The 20267-nt window shown below is 36.7% G+C and overlaps 1 protein-coding gene across 1 annotated transcript; it reads right to left on the minus strand.

Annotated features, from left to right (window-relative positions):
• Positions 1-6588: 6588 nt before the first annotated feature.
• On the minus strand, positions 6589-18578 carry LOC139125983 (flavin-containing monooxygenase 2-like). The gene is made up of 5 exons (XM_070692056.1): positions 18458-18578; positions 11213-11662; positions 10947-11002; positions 7713-7931; positions 6589-6831 (listed from the first exon to the last, which is right to left on the minus strand). The coding sequence occupies exons 1-5, from the start codon at positions 18576-18578 to the stop codon at positions 6589-6591; spliced, it is 1089 nt and encodes a 362-aa protein (XP_070548157.1).
• Between the last annotated feature and the right edge of the window lie 1689 nt (positions 18579-20267).

Raw genomic sequence — 20267 nt, forward strand, 5'->3', positions numbered from 1 at the left:
AATTGATGTTGAAATAACTAAACCAATTTCTAATTCAGGAAATTAATATCATTTTACACAAGCTCAGCTTTATGTTAAATGGATTATAAAAAGTAATGTATAGCATCAATCAATATTTATGTAAATTCTTATTGAAATATCTAAAAGCAATTTCTAAATTGCACAAGATCAGCTTTATGTTAAATGAATCATAAAAAGTAATGTAAAGAACATAATGCATATAGCCGACAATAAAATAAAAACATGATCGTGTTCTTTTTTAAATGGCGCCATTAATGTACTAATGTTTTCATGATAAATCTCAGAGTCTAGCATTGACAATTATGAGGATTTACTAGAAAAAGCTTTTTCCCGATATTTTTTGTCTTTAGCGTTAAAACTTCAAGATTTGTTATACACTAAGTATTATTGTGATATTTTGTATGTATGCCTACGTATGAATGTAGATGAATGAGAGTGGGGGATTGGGTTAATTTCCCCGAATAGTTTTGCACGTTAGGCCTAATGATCAAGAACGCCGTGCAAGACTTGCCAATGCGCTAATATGTAAAGTTTAGGAACTATAATTTGAATGTCAAAATATTGCACATAATCATATTTCTACTCAAGAACACCACCAATCGGCAGAATATGGGACAGGCTGTTCTTACACTCGGACGCTTCATACCCTCTCCACCACCGCCATGGGCCGATCTAGGCCTATAGTTTGCAAACATTGTGAGTGCATGCAGCTGCTGCAACTCCAAAGATGGTTAAAACTGGTGCATCAACGATTACAAATAAGAATGAAATAAAAAACTATAAACACTACATTCTGATAGTCTACACAGAAGTACACACAGCTGCTTATCATAAAAACATTAAATTTGGCAATTTTGAATCTTCCAATTTTGCCTTGAAGCAGCCCTATTGTCAATAATATTTTGGTAAAATAAAATCATCCGTAGAGCAGCAACTATTGGATTTTACAATGACTGATGGTCGCTATTTGATTTATATTATGATAATCTCCATTCAAACCAAATTTAATGCTTTTATCACAAAATGCACAATTGTTATGAAAATTTTGGTTATGCCGCGCCACTATACATACATGCATACATACAATTATACATCATACTATCATACTATCATACATACATACATACATACATACATACATACATACATACATACATACATACATACATACATACTGAAAAGACAGGCAGACTGTTTCTAGCTTTAAAGTATAGCTTGGATTGCCATATACACATGGCAGTATGGGAGCTCATTAAAAAGCAAGATAAAGGGATCACATATGTTTTTATTGCTTGTATTAATTATCATGCAATTGTCACATTTAAACCAAATTTCAACTATAAATATCAACAAGACCGAATACAAGATATATAGAAATTGACATGTTTTGCCGTATCAGTAATTTCTAAAATACATCGGCATGATGTCAAATGTCGGAGATGAAATTACCGCTGTTTGTTATTCGTGTCTGGAATGGGATTCAGAAAATTGCGCTGCATCTCATCGGATTCACATTGTTTTCAATTCGGCGACTAACCAAGTTAGAAATCCATTTGCATGGCTACTGTCCCGTCACAATGAGGACACTTGTGCATTGACTGACACTTTATGCACTGGACCTTGTAGTCGTCCAAATTCAAAGCTGACACATGAAAATACTGTTACTTTTAGAAGGAGCGGGATTGAATTTTAAAATGTACCAAGAGGCCAGTCACGAACAGTTACAACACATGTTATTTAGAACTAAAATTATCCGTCTATTCACTTGTGAAACACCTATAATGGCTGAGGTAAATTGCTCACAAACGGCCAGCTTGCAGCATCTGCATACTAAAGTGACTTCTGTCAAAACCCGGACAGAATGCACATAAACATCAACATACGTGAATATGAGAATATTGTCAATCATTACGGTGAAATGGTCGAAGGTCATCAGTCCGTGTATTTACAATCAGTCCTTATATTTGGAAACTCGGCAGTAAGGGTCATTATTCTGTTTGAATAAGACATTTGTACGCTCTGTTTTAATCGAAAATTGTACTTTTCAATGCCTTGAATATAAATAATAATAAAGACATTTGTCCTCTAGGTTTCCATGCACTCTAGTATTATCTTCGATGTGAATTTCATAACTTACTGATATTACTTTCTTATACGTCTGTTTGTGTTCGGAGGCAAGAAAACGTCCAACCTCAAATGACACTGATTGCATGTTATCAGGCGTCCAACATTTTAGGTTGTCTCTAATATTTATGTGAAGATATGGTAAATATTTGCTGTCCTTGTTTTATTAGTCCACTACGTTTTAGTTGTAGCATTAATTGCCGGGTCAAACACATGAGAGACAGCTATATAGACTATCATGGCAATAGCTATCAAAGCAAATGGTCGTCAAGGTAAAAGGATAGTTTGCTTAACTAAAATTGCGTCGGTTTTGTTCATAAGAATCTTATGCCATCAGTCTGTATCTGAGGCAACTTCATAACCAGGGTCAATGAAAAGATCTCTCACACAAACACTGCGATTTCTCCCTAAAAATAATTTCCAATGCCATTGTGCCCCTTTGCGGCACAATAGAAGAATAAAAGGGTAAAACTGTCATATTCCTATCATTGTAATATGCATTTTTGCTTCTACCCAGTCGGCGATTCTTGCTAAACTATATGTAATTCTTGATTTTAATGCGTATGGTAGACGCGGAATAAGGTAGTCACTCCTAACATAAATTACATGTCTAGTCTGCTCGCCTGACGGTCATTGCTATTCCCCAAAAGGTTATAAGCTCCAATGTATGCTTACCAAGTTTGTCGTGCCTTTCAAAACACGTTGGCTCAAGTCCATCTTCTTCAAGACAACTTTTGATAGCGACCAAGCCAGCGACTCCAGCACCTACGATTGCAACGCGTTTCTTCGCCGCCATACTGTATGTAAGCACTGTTAAGTTTGTGTGGATGATTGGTAGAAAGGTACGTCAGTCTCCGCTAGTTATACAATGCCAGGGGCCAGTGCGAGGTGTTTCGTCAGACATCAGCACAGAGCACGAAAATAAACCACTAAAACGTAAATCAGAGGCCTTACCTTACATTATTTTTTTTATTTTTGAATACCGTTTTGGTCTCGTGTGTCATATATGATATCTCAAGAATATGTACTATATTCACAAGACATAAGAGTAGTTGTAAAGTCACATTTTACAATTTCCGTCGTCAAAGCGATTCAGCACAAACTTTTGATAAATGAGTTGTTAGCGTAAAATAATATTTATCGCGGTTTTCTGACCACGTTTGTCAGATACGGTGCCTTGTTTGGCTTTAATAGAGCATTAGCATTATCCTATTAAATTTATTCACTTGTTCAAATAATGAATGTGAATCGTACATTACAAAAGTTATATATATATTCAAACATTCACTCACATTTTTAATTTCGCTGAAAGCTGTATTTCATTTGTATTATTTTGTCTGCAAATGTTGTTTTGACAACGAAAATAAGTTCTACTGAAAGATAGATTTTCAATATTAATATTTCCATTTCAATACACTAGTTCAATACTCATTTGAAGCAGTGTGGTACTCTGTATTAAAGCTTACATTACTGCCACATATGTCAACTTGCCAAAACTGTGGAGATTGACCGTATTTGTCTGTAAGAGATACTAGTTGCGCGGCATAGCCAAAATTTTCATAACAATTGTGCATTATCTGATAAAAGCATAATATTTGGTGTGAATGTAGATTATCATAATATAAATTAATTCGAATACCGAGCAACCTGAGGTTCTGATGTGGCGGCCATTTTAAAAATGGCGACCTTCAGCCACTGTGAAATCCAATAGTTGCTGCTCTACGGACGATTTTGTGGAGAAATGTGGACGTATTTTCACCATAAATGCCTATTAAGTTGACCATTTGCATTTTTTTATTGTTTTAAAAAGAATTTGGGTACAGGGTCCTAACACGTAGAGCCTCGTTCTGCTGTGGTAGCCATTTTTAAACATAGCGACTATCAATTACTGTAAAATCTCATAGTTGCTGCTCTACGGATGATTCTGTGGTAAATAGTGGATGTATACCATCATAAATGCATATTAAGAGTACTTTTGCATTGTTTATGTTTGATTATTTCATTTTCTAAGAAAAGCGAGTTCTCATATTAATTATTGACAAGAGGGCTGCCTCAAGGCAAAATTGGAAGATTCAAATTGCAAAATTGAATGTTTTTTAACGATAAGCAGCTGTTAGCTGTTCTGTGTAGACTATTTTGGTGCTAATTTTTGTGTTGTACATAATTTGTTATTCAAATGCACAAATGTGGCACAATAGTCATTAAATTGTAGTTATTCATTTTCTTTCGTTTTATCAAACATGAGAGGTAGGGAAAGCAAAGCTGAAACACAATCCTACTCTTTTTCAGTCATGTCCGTGCTTGGCACTCCGGACATGCGCTTGCTTTTGCATGGCTGGTCAGCTGACAAAGAGTATTTTATTCCTTTACATGGTGTTAACATAGGCTAAAACAACAAGATTAAACGACAATTCAAAACATCTGCCAATTATCTTCTTGTTATCCCCTTTATTCATACAACCAAGACCTAAGCAAGGTAGTGTTGGCTGGCCAATTATCTGATCAAATGTGATGTATTCCTTCCTATACAAAGAGTGAAAACCCAGTCAAGATTGAAACATAAAGCTCAGATATTTCACGTAGTTCAGTATTCACAATAAAAATGCACATTATTTGACATACAATTACAGTGAAATTTATTCCCAAATGTTGAAGGTTTTGAACATGTCAGCGCAGCTAAATTTGAACTAAAGTGTAGAAACAATAATTAGATCAACTAAGTATCGGATACATGTTTTAACTATAGAACATTCTGTTAAACTTGAGTTAATTCTTAAAGATTAGAAACGATAATTAAATCAACTTAATATTGGCTATATCAAAGACAAAAAGTACTTAAGAATGGCAAGCTAAATTTCTGCTTATTTTTTGAACCAGAAATTGGAATCCCTGTCTCGTCTCGTTTAGGTCTAAGCACAGCTCCCTTAACGTTCAAAACAAAATCACCACTTAAATGATCGCAGATCATATAAAAGAATCACTGGTCGCGATATAGTCACTCATGACTCAAACAACGTAAAAATAGACAGGTAAATCCAGGTTAGGTCCCCAAAACATGCAGACATTTAAGTTCACGGAGAAAAAAAATGCTCTTTACCCTTCGAGTGATGAATTCTATTTCTGAAGATCACATAAAAGCATAGCAGAGAATTTATTTTTAGTTCTCGACACATTTTTTATTAATCTATCCCTCAAATTTGGATCAAAAACTGTAGCCAGTGAAAACTTATGACGTTTATTCCGACATTTTCAAAATATTAGCCAAAAAAAAATCATGAAAAGCGGTAAACTATTGCAAAACGTTTGTTGATAAAATTACAGCAATTAAAAGCCTTACTTAAATTTGCACTTTACGGGGAATAACAATGACTCAGTGTCGTGATTGATATCACCACCACCGAACCATTGCATGCTTAATACGAAGTGTACCAGTGTAAGGCAAAGTAATTTATTATCTTGTTCTGGAAATTTAGTGAAATGAGTTTGTGAAATAAACTTGTTTTTTGCGGAAATATATGTTTACCGTTCCTAACATTTAAGCCGCCATTCATGTTCCGTTGTTCTAGTATCCCGGTGAATGCAGCCCCAATAGATAATTGCGCCACTTTTTCTAGTGTGTACTAATACGTCCACTGAAGCCTAACTTTGTGCAATTTTCGATAGCTTCAATAATTATTGAACATATTGATTGATATAAACAAAAATTAAAAACCAATTCGTGAATTTGGTCGGCTAACTCCAAGACAATAGATGCAATAATCTGCTTATTGCCGATCACACTGATGGCGATCTTTAATGCCAAGTTAGAGGGTGCTTCCAGACTTTTCAAGGAATTTTGTGGAATCACGCAGCTCACATGATACCCAGGAAACCTTCCCGTTTAGAATCACAAGGATTGCCTATCTGGGTGTTGCGGGCGACCGTTAGTGTAGGCGAGACATTTCTCTTGAAGAGCGAATACATACGTATCGCCTTTTGGGGCATGGTTTTAAATTTTAGTCGAAAATACTCCGTACGAGTTCTTTCATTCGAAGGTTTAAATAGGTCTACATTTTACGGCTCCGGAAATGTTCATAATTGAAATTAATTATTGTAGTTTGTCGCCTTCCTCTGAGAGATAAATCAAACTAATAATAACCTGACATAAACCTAGCTGTTAAGTGGCAAAAGGTTTGTTTTGTCACGAACCTAGCGCACAGGTGCTAGACTGCTTTACAGCTGTCGGATTAGTTGGTTGCAGAGACTGATAAATGTTCCTTTTTTGTTGAATAGTCTGCTTCATTCTAATCAACATAAATTTCGTGCCACCATTGTTTGAACATGCAAATTATATTGTTTATACTTTATACCTCTTCGAAATAGAAATTAGTCGACTCAAGATTCTTAACATAAAATATTTGAATAATATGCCTTATGGAAAGTGGACTGCATCTTTAAACTCATTCATTTTTCCTCTCTGAGCGAGGGGTATCCTTTCAAAGCGTAGGTTGTGTTTTCTATCGCATTCAATATCCTGTCCCTCGCTCCAGGCCATGCTCCTGGACCTACCAGACGATACCAGTAAGGTACCATTGGACCATACTTGTAGGCCATGGCCAATTTCGGATCAGTCAGGAGCAGACGCCAAAAGGATGGTTTCACACCCAGCATCTCGGCCAGTTCTTCCGTATTAGGTCCAACGGGAACCTGTATGTACCAAATGTTATGTAAGAGAAAAGGTTTGTCGAGGTGACAGATACCATTCCTTCTGTAATGTACAAATAATATCCTTAGTATTGTCAGATTGAATCAACTGAAGTTGGAATTAAGTAATGTTTCGGATTCAAGGTGATAATATACGGCAGTATCATTGAGCGAATGTATTGTCATCACATTCAAAAACCGCTCGGCTACATACCCACCCGTTAAAAGATTGGTATATTTCCCGACCTAAGTAGTTACAAATTTTCTGACCTCGACCACTCCGAACACTATAGAGTTCAAGAAGCGCATGCATACTATCATAACGGCGCATAAACTTAAAATATTGAACACATGAACACTTCCACATCACGAGGAAAAGACGAGAAATATATAAGCTGCCTTTCTGTTGAAAAGAATATCTCAATATTTTTGCATACAGAACGCTGAATTTGTTCACTCAATTGTTATTGCATGTAATTTGTGCTGAATACGTTTTCGTATATTAAAGCTTACGTAATGATACTTGTTTTTCTCATACTGAATCTTCTGCTCAATATCTTTCCTCATTGTTGCTTTGTCAGGCAGTACAAGATTCCCAGCAAAGACCCTTGCTGCGACCCGGGCTTGTAGTTCAGCAACTGGCCAATGCGATCCGAGAGAGTGCACCAAGTTATCAACGCCAACCTCTCAGGATGTTCCAAGCGCACTGGAAAGATGTACTTGTAAACCTCAGCTTTGTCAGATTCGTCTGTGAATGAAACGTATAAAAAAATTATGCACATTTGACGGGAGAGAGGTTTGTACCAAAAGTGGATATTGACCGACTGGTTTATGTTGAGCGTCAAGTAGCTATAATATTAGAAAATTCTAAAATACTAAATTACCATAAGCCACGAGTCTTCGATTATCGGCACAGCAAACTCATACCCCGTCGCGAAGATGACTGCATTTACATTCTCCAGAGTTGTACCATCTTTGAAAATGACGTCATTTCCATTGAACTCTTCGATTTCTACCATTGGTTTGATATGACCTTGTGCAAGTCTGTCTTGCATTTCATCAGATAACATCGTACCTTTCCATGCTGGGTATATATCCGTACTCTGTAGTGCGATAATATATTTGTTTTTATAGATACAGTGCATCTGCATGCATATTTCATTCTCTACAGGTCATTTCCATGTCTCGACTGAAAGATAACGGCGTTCAAAACCTTACCTCAGCTGTAGAACGATTTGTTATCACAATGTCTCGTACTCAATTTTCTTTTCTTTCTTGTATTTATTTTTTCCGTTCAGCTTAAATTGTAACAAATTTCTGTAGCAAATCCATAGTGTTCCGACTGTTTTCATGGTAGTACGAACGACTAAGGTGATCTAAATGTTGTTTACTACTGCAATAGGTTCGGGAAGTTGTTTCTTGTCTTGATATAGTAGTTATACAGTTTAGGTCTAGTTGGGTAAAATTCAAAGAGATAGTATATGGTACTTATGGAACAAAGGCAGGGGGATGGGCTGCTGTTGGTTTACGCAGAGAACTCTACCGAGAAAGAAACCTATTATGTGTATGTATAGGCTACACTTCAGACAGAAGTACGGTTGTTTGGCAAGATTAGAAACAACTTTCCTACCCATTTCATTGGTATAGCAATATTTAGAAGTGCAGGCAAGGTGTGGGAATACTTCGATTTGCATAAAAATGTGATTATCACGGAACAGTTTTTTAACAAAGTAATCGGACCAGCTACAAAACGGAAGACCTTTTTTTCTTCGGGACTGTTTTTGGCTCAAACAGACCATTGCAATACCGCAATCACCGACAGCCAACATCGCAAATTTCGCACACATATTGGATATGTCACTCTTAGAAGTAATTGCGTATTAGTGATTAACCAAAGAACATTAATTATTTATTCTTACAATTGACGATTTTTCATGTTATTGAAAATCTCCATCGGGTGCATTTGAAAAAGGTAAGCATACCAGTGATTAATATGCAGAAACCTAATATAAATGTATGAGTGAACTCTGGTTGAAGCGTTTTTTTTTCTATCAGCACTATCGACCACTAAATAATTTTGCGATGTCTTCGTAATCCTAACGTAACGTCAAATAAGATGTGACTTGACGTGAATCACGGTAGAAAGAATAAATAAAGGAAAGTAAAAGCTATATGTTGTCTACAAAATCTATTGACTTGGCTTATTTACGGGAGTAATTTGCAAAATTAATGAACTTTGATTATAAGAAATGCAATTGAACAATAAGTCCAGATTTACCTGTAATTCAGTCCCAGAATGAGCATGCCAGGAAATGCCAAGAGGATTTGACCGTTTAACCTCGCTGTTAAATATGCTCGGTCGAATGACGCAGTGCCTTGAGGGCGGGATCACCACCGGTATAGGGGGAGGAGTACCTTTCCGATGGTGATAAGTGGTGCGGATTACCGTCGCCTAGGTGACTGGCGTATAAGCGTGCCAAAAGACACCTATGGTTGATTTTCTGTTGTTCGATTGGAATGTACCATTAGACATAATGTATTCACTTTACCCATACTTAATGTTGCATTCAAAGTTTTCCGAGGCTCCCTGTAACAAAATGTCTTCTTGTTCACAACTTACCTGTAAACCGAATTTAACATGGTCACCGACTCTTGTTTTACATACATTCTCTAACAGTGCGATTAGCTGTGTTTGAGACGCCGACCGACTAAACAGATTAATGTCGTACGGTAGACCATTCTGGCAGATGCGAGGCAGAAACCACACTCCATGTCGCATGCTGAGGTATACCTTAAAAGGTAGGTAAAATGTGTGTACTAAGATTTAAAAGATAGTTGCTCAAACTTTCCTCAATGAATCTTTCATCCGCAATCTTTCAAAAACAAGAAAAACTTAGGAGTCACCGTCCCGATTTTGGTACTAGAAAAACAATTAACAATCTTTGAAATTCAAAATGGCCGCTATCTCTTGTCGTATTAGTTTAACAGTGTCTGAAGGCACAGACAGCCCATCTAGTTTTGAGTCTGTGCATTATTTTGATGTAGTAAGATGGAGTCTTAATTTTCCTTCCTGATCTCGCCACACAGCTACTCGTATTTTTATTCATGACTGATTTTTACGCAAAACGTTAAATTTTCCGAATCAAATTACTGGTAACTTCTTGCTCACATTATTGAATTTGTTTTAGAATTATTGGGCACCAAATACAATAAAGTAATTTTATCACTCTCCATGAAAAGTTACTGAAAATGTATTGTTGGAATGTTTTATTTATTTTTACTATACTTTTTTCCGTCCGTACAATATATTTTAATATCGTAACATAGCAATAGACATAAATATTTAAATCGTAATACTTATGAGTGATGTTTAAGTTAATAGTAGATAGTTTCACCAGCGTACTTCGTCGTTCAGGTAGAACGCACCTCGGGGACAGAAATTCAAGCCTTCAATTTTTATAAATTTTATCAATTTTTTTCTGACCTACCACTTGTAGGGGCTCATTTTCAAGCTCTCGGTAAAATAAAAGTTTTCATGGTCTTAGTTTTTCGGAAATCGAACATATTATGTTTTTTCCCATAGAGTTAACACAAGGATGGCAGCCATTTTGGATTTGTAAATATCGAGAAATCGCAAGTTATTTGTCTCTCTAGTACCAAAGTTTGCACAGTGACCCCTGATTTTTATTTTTGCTTTGGTAAGAGAATGGTTGAAAGTTTCACTGAGGAAAGTTTGAGCAAAAGTTTAAGTCTTTCACTTTCGAGGTGCATATTCCATAAGCGCTCATATGGACGTGTTTTGCAGCTCGTAAACATAACGTTATTTGATACAATGTTACGTGTGAATACATCGCTGTGTGAGTGTGATCGTCTTGTAACCTGAAAATGCAGAGCATTAGCAAAGAAACCAAATAATCCACACACTGGTAGACTTGCCGCAGTATTTTGGTATAATTGTCGCATTTCTGTAAACGGAAGTAGATTACGCATGTGCGTGATGTATTGACAAACTCATGCATTTTTGTACCGAGTTTGTCTGTCAACTTTTGAAAAAATGCACAACGTAACACTCAACATTAACGGGAACCGATATCTGTTTTTTAAACCTGTGTGTTTACCTCTGCGCCATTTCGTGCAATTTCCGTTGATATTTCACCAGCCGAATGACTGCCACCTAGTGAGATAAAAAAGAGTTGTCGTGCTACTAATATTTAATAAGTCTTTTTGTAAATTTATATCATTTATGATGTAAAAAATTTCATTTTTATTGGTTTTCGTCGATTTTATTTCATTTTTGATGTTAGTCGATTCATGACTGTTGGGACGCTTTTACAATTGATAAATTTATTATATATGCTCGCTTGTACATAGGTATGTAACTTACCGACGACTATAACCCTCTTTCCTTTGAATTTACTGGCTTCTCGATACTCATTTGCATGTATTTTATTTCCCTTGAAGTTTTCCATCCCAGGGTATGAAGGAATAGCTGCCCTGTTGTAAACACTTGTGCAAATCATGATGTAATCAAACTCTTCAGTGGAAAGCTTGCCATCCTTGTCTTTGATCTGTAACTTCCAATACTTTCCATCGTTGTTGCGCTGTACGTCGATTACGTCTGTGTTGAACCGAATGTGCTTCTCAAGGTTGAAATGTTCCGCATAGTTTTGGATATGACGAAGTACCATACGGTGAGGCATAAATGGCGTGTTTTCTTTCGGATAGGGGAAATCTGAAAATGTCATCATTTCTTTGCTGTCGTTGCTTACAACGCTATCATAGAGGGCAGCTCCCTGTCCAGGCCGTAACTCTGGTGAGTAGCTCCAGAGACCACCTAAATAAACAGAAAATTGGTTGTTCAGAGAAAATAAAGCTTAATAGTTGAAATCAAAGCAAGCCGCGTGTAACATTACAAAAATGCCTTCCGTCTAACAATGTATTGCTTATGAACAATCTTGAGAGAAGTTTGAATTTCAAAAAGGTGAACTCGTTATTTTTTCGTCAAAGAAAGTTTCGACGGATACGTCATTCAAGTTTTAGAGCGCCGAGCAAACAAGAGCTACATCTAATAAAGATAGCAAAGGTCACACTCAGAAGATTTAGTCGTGTGATTCAATTACTTATGACCATAGTGCATTTAGACGAAATTATTTATTCTACAAAATGCACAATTTAATTTTTGGAAGTACCTTTGCTTTGGCGAGGACTCTGGCAAATGTTTGTAATTTAGTCATAATTTCCATTAAAAGCCAGCACCTATAGCCTAATGTGGCGTTACAATATCATGTCACGACAAGAAAAATCTAAAATGCACGTGATAGAGTGTGCTACGTTTTCAGTAAATGATATTGTCAATAAATAAAGGGACAAAGTCGGCCATTTTCATGAATTTTGTTTGATGCGAGATACTTCTTATACTGTTTGACATGTCCAAAGATAATAAATGGGTGACCATGCATATATTCGACCCGGTTTTCGACAAAACCATCGCAAAAATGAATTAATGGTCATGACCATTAATCCATTTTCGCGAGGGATTTATTGATCGTGTCTAAAACCTGGCTCGAATATATGCATGGTCACCCATTCATTCAGTATCTTTCGACAGGTCAAACAATATAAGTATATCTCACATCAAACAGCATTCATGAAAAATGGCTGACTTTGTCACTCTAAAATATGGTTCCTCTTTCTATCAAATAGGTTCCCCCTTATATATTAAAAGTAAAAGAAGTCCAAACAAGCCGTAGAATGGGAAAGAATTGTAAAAGTTTAAGAGCTGTATATCTGTACTAGAGGGCCGAATCTATTTAAACTAAATATCCGACTCTTGCTCAATATGTGCGTTTCTACACCGTATACCAACTTATCTCAGTCTCCACACTTAAAACGGTGGCGGGACACCAACAAGGCTGTCAAAATTTGAAAAAGTTGCCATTTACTTATAAAATCCTTCCGACATACGGAAAACTTCTTTGAGAGTAAGCCCTCTAGTGGTATCTTGCAAAGGCAAAAATAGAAAATAATACATTAGCATATTATACAGGTCATTTCCAATGACATATTCCCAGCCAAATATAAATGTTGTCAATTTACTACGATAAAAGTGTAAAAATATGCCCTTTAATGTCCCAAGTCCAATAGTTGGTTATAGTCTCAAGTGTGTGTACACATCTTGTCCGGATACAAGCATCAAATATGCTTGAACAGCCTTGTGCTCTTTTGAGTAGATGAGATTGGAGAACGGGGAGAACATGGCTATAGAGGGCGCCTCATATATAATTCTGCAGGATTATTTGGACAGGAATGAATAGCAGTGAAGCTACAGTCGACTTTAAGTTTTATAAATAGGGGATAGTAATTGACATGTACCAAATCGGTTATAGAAATATTTGGCAGAGAGGGAACCGAAGAAAAAAAAATCAAATGGGGCTATAGAGGGCGTTTGACGTTTAATTTTGCAATATTACTTTTACAGGAGAGGTTGGAAGTGTGACGTCAGTTGGCATCAAGTTCTATTGAGGGGGGCATCAATTGAGACAATACCGAAATGTTTGGTTGAGTGGCGAAGAAAAATTTAATTGTATAAATTTCATCATCATGCATTGGATTGTCAAGACTACACAAGTTTATCAGTATTTGTAAATAGCGTATTTTAACAATTTGATTTACTTGCATTTCAACTGATTCTGTGAATTGTTTTATAAAAATAGGCTGTAACAAATACATACATACATACATACATACATACATACATACATACATACATACAGTACAGACAGACATACATACATACATACATACATACATACATACATACATACATACATACATACATACATACATACATACATACAGAACAGACAGACAGACTTTTTCTAGCTTTAAAGTATAGCTTGCATTGCCATATACACACTAAAAACAAGATATAGGGATCACAAACTTTTTTATTGCTTGTATTAAGTATCCTGCAAATGTCAGCTGTAAACCAAATTTAAACCATAATAATGAACAAGACCGCGTACGAGATATAGAAGTTGACCTGTTTCGCGGAATCAGTAATTAGCGAAATACATTGGTATAATGTCACTATAGGAGATGAAATTACCACTGTTTGTTATGACCCCATTCACAAAGCACAAGCTGTGTGACCATGCTCAAACGAAAATTAAACTTTACCTCGTCATGTCTATGGTTTCTTGAAAAATGTCTATTCATGCTGAATGTTACTATTTAGAGTCCCTTGAGTCGGCAATATTTCGATGAAATTTGGCAAAATTGTTAGGCTAAATGACAGGGCAGTGTTTACTTACACGGCAAAGAGCAGTCATATGCATATACCGTTCATACATTGTCGTGGCGGTCATCAAACTCGTTTATTTGCATCCCCAAACAACCAATTTAGCTTCGAAAAAAAGAAATCCAACCTTTTTCGACATTTTGCCAAGGTTGGGCGACACTACATAGATTAATTTTTGGCGTTCTCTTCGATGTCTTGAACGTCCGGGTTTGTTTACAGCGTTGCCGTGCTGACGTCACAACCTCTCATTGATGTTTACTTAAAGTGTCCGTTCGATCGGATTTTCACTGTTTTCTGTTTTCGACTAATATTATAAAAATATCACTTCTATCTTATTTTATGAAACAGTTTTTAAAAATGTGATTATCTATGTATGCAGAACTTTGAGGGTTGTAAACAATGGTTTCAAAATGGTTCTTTCTTGACTGGGTTTCTATGGCGACCTGTCAGTCTGCAACAGATTTTGTACCTATCAGTTTGCCTTCATTGTCAGGTCATATTTCAATTCTCCACCGTGGCCACTGAGATCCAAAAACACGTTCGCCAATATGAATTTAATTGTCCACGTGCGAATGTGGCTCTCACGTCGCGACTGCTTTCCATTTTACATTGCCACTGATTCAGATTAGTTTATCGATTGGGATTCAGAAAATTGCAATGCATCTCATCGGATTCACATTCGTTTTCGATTCTTGGACTATCAAAGTTAGAAAACAACTTGCATGGCTTCTTGTCTTTATGACGGCCTCACCAACTACCTGTCCCGTCACAATGGGGGCACTCGTGCAGTGACAGACACTTTGCACAGGACCTTTTAGTCATTCAAATTCAAAGCTGACAAATTAAGTTATTGTTATTATCACAAGTGGCGGGATGAATTTTCAAATTGGAGCATGAGGCCGTCGCGAACAGGTACCACATTTTATTCATAACTAAAATTAGCCGTCTATCAACAGGTAAAACACATTATGGGTAACTTGGTCACAAAGGGCCACCTTGCAGCATCTGCATACTAATGAGCCTTCCCTCCAAACCCGGCTGAATGCAAAAAAATCACCATACGTGTAAATATTGAATTACGGTGAAATGGTCGAAGGTCAGCCCTTGTATTTGGAAACTGGGATATAAAGGTCATTATTCTCTTTGAATAAGGAACTTTGCACGCTCGCTTTTAATAAAAAATCATACTGTTCGATGTCTTTACCGATAAAAATAATAAAGACTTTTGCACGCTGGATTTTCATCGAAAATATGCACATCTGTATTATCTTCGACATATATTTCATAACTTACTGATTCTACTTTCTTATACGGCTAGTTGTGTTCGGAGGCACGAAAACGTCCAAACTTAAACGACACTGATTGCATTTTATTAGGCGTCCAATATTTTAGGTTGTCTCTAATATTTATGCGACGACATGGTAAATATTGCTGTCCATGTTTTATCAGTCCACTACGTGTTAGTTGTAGCAATAATTGCCGGGTCAAACTCATGATAGACAGCTATATAGACCATCATGACAATAGCTATCAAAGCAAATGGTAGTCAAGGTAGAAGGATATAGTTTGCTCAACTCCGAAAAGTCGATAAGTCTATATCTGAGGCAACTTCATAACCAGGGCCGATGAAAAGGTCTCTCACACAAACAATACGATCTCTCCCGTAAAAAAATCATTTCCAGTGCCGTTTACTGTGCACCTTTGCAGCACAACACAAAAATAAAAGTGTAAAAGTAACATATCCAGCATTTTTGTCTTCCCACTCACTATCTGTCGTGAGATCCAATATTGCCAGCAGTCTTGTGTAAGACCTGTAGGGCGGCACAAAATTGTCGATCTGGCGTATCATACTTACATCAAGGGAATTCGTAAGCTTTGGGATTTTCTCAGTGCATCATCATGAAAACCTCTTATAAGCTTAAGGGGAGATTATTTCATTGATTCCTTAAAAGAAAAAAAGGTACCCAAATGATGGTCGATCTTCCAAGTAATTTATTGCACAGTGATCACTCTCTAATAATGTTTCCAAAGAAGGTTTTATGGATCCACACAGTATTTCTTCTGTTGTAACTCCCCGACTATGTAAAGGGGCAGATCTTTACTATTCATTTCGAAACGAATCGAATGACTGATCACAAAATTGTTATAGAGACTAACGGATTAAAATCACAGAAGCAGCCAATGTCAAGATGTACCGGTACCAGAACCAGAAATCAAGGACAGGCGCCTTAAACCAATAGTATGACTTAAGGTAGAGACACACGTTAATGATACTTATTTTAAACTCACTTTTTCTCAATAAATTTCACTTTTGGACCCTACACATTATATATTTTCTATTAGCCCTATATCTCAACATTATGAAAAATATGTTTATTTTCCAAAATCACTGTGTCTGTGTCCATTTCTCTCAAAAATATGCGTTTTTTGAGTTTTTTTACCTAAAAAAATTAGGTGTTCAAGGACTATGGCGACTTGAGATCCTTGAACAGAAATCAGCAATTGAGTACTCTGGGGAAAAAACGGTGTCCCAGATTTTTTCTATTCCCTTTTGTTTCAGCACAATAAGGTGTGAAAGTAACAACTCTGGGCTTTTGAATGAATTACCGGGTTTCGTTCACTTCAGCGAGAATTTCTCTCATAAATATTACCGAAAATCTGAGACACTGTTTTACAGATATGTATTGCTACTGTGACCTGGTAAAAATCAGACCGATCTGTGCACCCTACTCCAACCTAATTTCTTTTGAAGTTACGCTTGTCAGGCCAAAATCGGAAGAGAAATAATCAAAGAATTGTGTAAACATCCAAATACGTACAAAAATCGATCGTTGATATGACTTTCCGGGCGATTATTATTCATGTTTACGAACTTGCACCAAGCAGGAGACTAGATGTTTTGTATTTTACATCAAATACCCTTCCGAAGATAATAAATGGCGAGAAAATCGGGAGAAACACACACAAACTGTAGAGATGTACGAGTATGAGGGCGATTTATTTACATAACAAACACTGCCACGACTAATCTGTTTTTTTTTTTCTCAAGTCTAAGCTTGTTACCGTAACTGTAAACGGTTGTCAAGCTCTATAAATCCGTTTCTCTTCAGTTAGAAGTATTTTTTACACCCGTCGGAGGCGAATTGAGATAATTTACGTTTGCGAGAGTCTCAGTGGACCACATTGATTTCGACATCGCGGCGTCACGGAAGCCATGGCGGTGACTATTCAAGTTCGTCATTCGGCCCGTGCGCCTGTTGAACTTCCCCTGGAAGATGAAAATTTATGCATACGCATCGCTTGACACATCCACCAGTTTCATTCACAAATTTGTTCACTTATCGCCGACCTTCGCATCGGAATGAGCGTACTGTGGTAGACAGACTCTGTCGCTGACTTTCACGTTGGAGAACTTACTTCGGTGGAGAGAATCTGATAATCAACCAGCTTCCTCGTCGGAAGAAAGACTCGTGTCCGACATCTCATCTTCTGCCACGTTGCTATAGTACGACCCTAAGTCAGACAATCTGAGTTTTGTTCTGGTAGCTCCATGATCTTACTTACTCTCTTCTTACGACCACGCTTACGTTTTACGCGTCTCTGCCTTCGGCTTGTCACTACAGAAGCCATTGAAAGTATGCGCATGCGCGCCGGACAAGATGAGAAAAATTAACATAATCTGTTGACCTTGCGTGGCTATCCTAACTAATCCGTACACAGTTAAGACCGAATATAACAGTACGAGTAGTTCGCAAAAAGTCTATTTTTATTAGTATTTTAAGCATTTCTTAATACAATATTGTCTCGACATTTTTCCTCATGTAAAGGTCATATGGTACGGACTCCAATTTTGAAATAAAACCAAAATCTCTGTAAAAATGCATTAAACGTGTGTCTGTACCATAAGCCGCAATCTTTATGAGAGAGAGAAGAAATGAGTATGATGTTTCTGAGACACATTCACATTTCTCAAGGGAAACGTTAATATTTCGAGACTACACAAAAGCGGCCGATTGTTGTCATGGACAAACGGAGTAGTTTAACTGATGAAACATTTGCTGTTTGTGTTGATATTGAACTAAGTGAGAAATGTCTATGATTTTTATCCAACTTGGGTATTTTTGTAATATGCATTATTGCTTCTACCTAGTCGGCGATTCCTGCTCGAACTATTGGTAATTCTTCTTTTTAATTTTTCACAAATACAATGTAATTAAATGGGTATGGTAGACGCGGAATAAGTATGACACTCCTAACATAAATTCGGGTCTAGCCTGCTCCCCTGACGGTCATTGCTATTCCCAAAAATGTTATACAATGTGTGCTTACCAAGTTTATCGTGCCTTTCAAAACATGTTGGCTCAAGCCCATCTTCTTCAAGACAACTTTTGATAGAGACCAAGCCAGCGACTCCAGCCCCAACGATTGCAACGCGTTTTTTCGCCACCATACTGTATGTAAGCACTGCTAAGGTAGTGCGAATATCGTAAATGGGTAAGTCAGACTCTGCTACTTAGACAATGTCGAGGGGCCAGTGCGAGGTTTTTCATCAGACATCAGCCAAAGCATGAAAAAAATACGCTAAGACGTAATTGAGAGGCCTTCCATTATTCCAATTTGATTCAATGAGTTGGTAGCGTAAAAATATTTATCGCTGTTTTCGTAGAGTAAAAATATTCATCTCTGTTTTCTGACCCAGTTTGTCGGAAACAGAGCTTTATTTGGCTTTAATAGAGCAGTACCGTGTTAAATTTATTCACTTGTTCAGATAATGAATAGTACGCGCTGACACACATAACGTGCATACAAAGTTAAAAATACATCTTCACTGGATATATATATATATATATATATATATATATATATATATATATATATATATATTATATATATATATATGTATGTATGTATATATATATGTATGTATGTATGTATGTATGTATGTATGTATGTATGTATGTATGTATGTCTCAATTATTCACACAAACTTATCAGTGCATGCTTACACACAATATTGCTGCGAAGAAACGCGTCGCATTCATTGTTAAGCATATATATTGTATAATCTTTTTGAAATAGCAATGACCGTCAGAAGAGGCGTGTAATTTACGTTAACGTATTAGTGACCACCTTATTCCGCACCTACCATAACCGTTAAATACGGTAAGTACCCATTTCAATTTGGTTTGAACTCGCAACATAGAGCAGCCAGACAACCTAGCAGAGAAGCCAGAGACACAACCACAAGGCCAACTTCCCACTCTATAAAAAAGTGGTTCTATCACGGTAACTAAGGTTTTACAATTTTCCTGGCTGAAACCCCTCAACAGTTTCTGGAATTTGCACCCATGCTCATACACTCACAATCACACACCGCACACAAACTGTATCGAAGCAATGGCTACACCACTTCTGAATCAACTGGGCGAAAGAGAGCCTCGGGGACAATTCTGTCCACCAGCAGAGCTATTAAGCTAGGGAAACAACCTGCAGGGTTACACCAATAGAAAAGGTGTATGAGTATCTACAGCCTCGATGGATCAACTTTTTTATGAAAAAAATCCCTAAAAATGGGTCAATTTTCAATCCGAAAATAAAAAAAAATTAAATACGGGTTGCAACACCTCCACACGTTGTAGAAGTAGAATATTTCCAGAAAAATAAATGATAAGTATAGTTCAAGCAGGAATAGCCGACTCGGTAGAAGTAATATTTCAAAAAACCCAAAGCTTTAGTGATTTATTGATAAAAACCATACAGGTTTCTCACTTAGTGTAACATCAACAACCAGATATGAACTGAAAATGCTCGTGTTATAGTATATATTGCGGTTGTCTGTAAATTTAAACTTCTGCCACATGTTTGCCACATAAAACACTGGGCAAAATGCTTGATATACACCAATATATACACATATACTGATTCTGTACATGTGTCAAATATGTTAAGTATACACATACGTACACCAGTAAAATGCAAAACTACAGTGTACACTTAGTGTGCAAAGATCAGCATTACGTATTCTCATGATCTGCATAGAAATACGCTACGCATATCAACGTATTGGAATGTTTCATATATAAAGATATACGTTGCGTATGCAATTAATATTTTGTTCCATATACGTCAATATACGTAA

The sequence above is a fragment of the Ptychodera flava genome, assembly GCF_041260155.1.
Source record: "Ptychodera flava strain L36383 chromosome 3 unlocalized genomic scaffold, AS_Pfla_20210202 Scaffold_26__1_contigs__length_13983176_pilon, whole genome shotgun sequence".
NCBI lineage: Eukaryota > Metazoa > Hemichordata > Enteropneusta > Ptychoderidae > Ptychodera > Ptychodera flava.

Coding starts and splice junctions, on each gene's coding strand:
- LOC139125983 (XM_070692056.1), bottom strand. CDS start 18,578: ATGGTGGCGAAAAAACGCGTTGCAATCGTTGGGGCTGGAGTCGCTGGC. Junction 11,663..18,457: donor TGAAAGGCACGATAAACTTG/GTAAGCACACAT, acceptor CTGTTTATTTAG/GTGGTCTCTGGAGCTACTCA. Junction 7,932..10,946: donor TTGCACGAAATGGCGCAGAG/GTAAACACACAG, acceptor ATCGCACTACAG/AGTACGGATATATACCCAGC.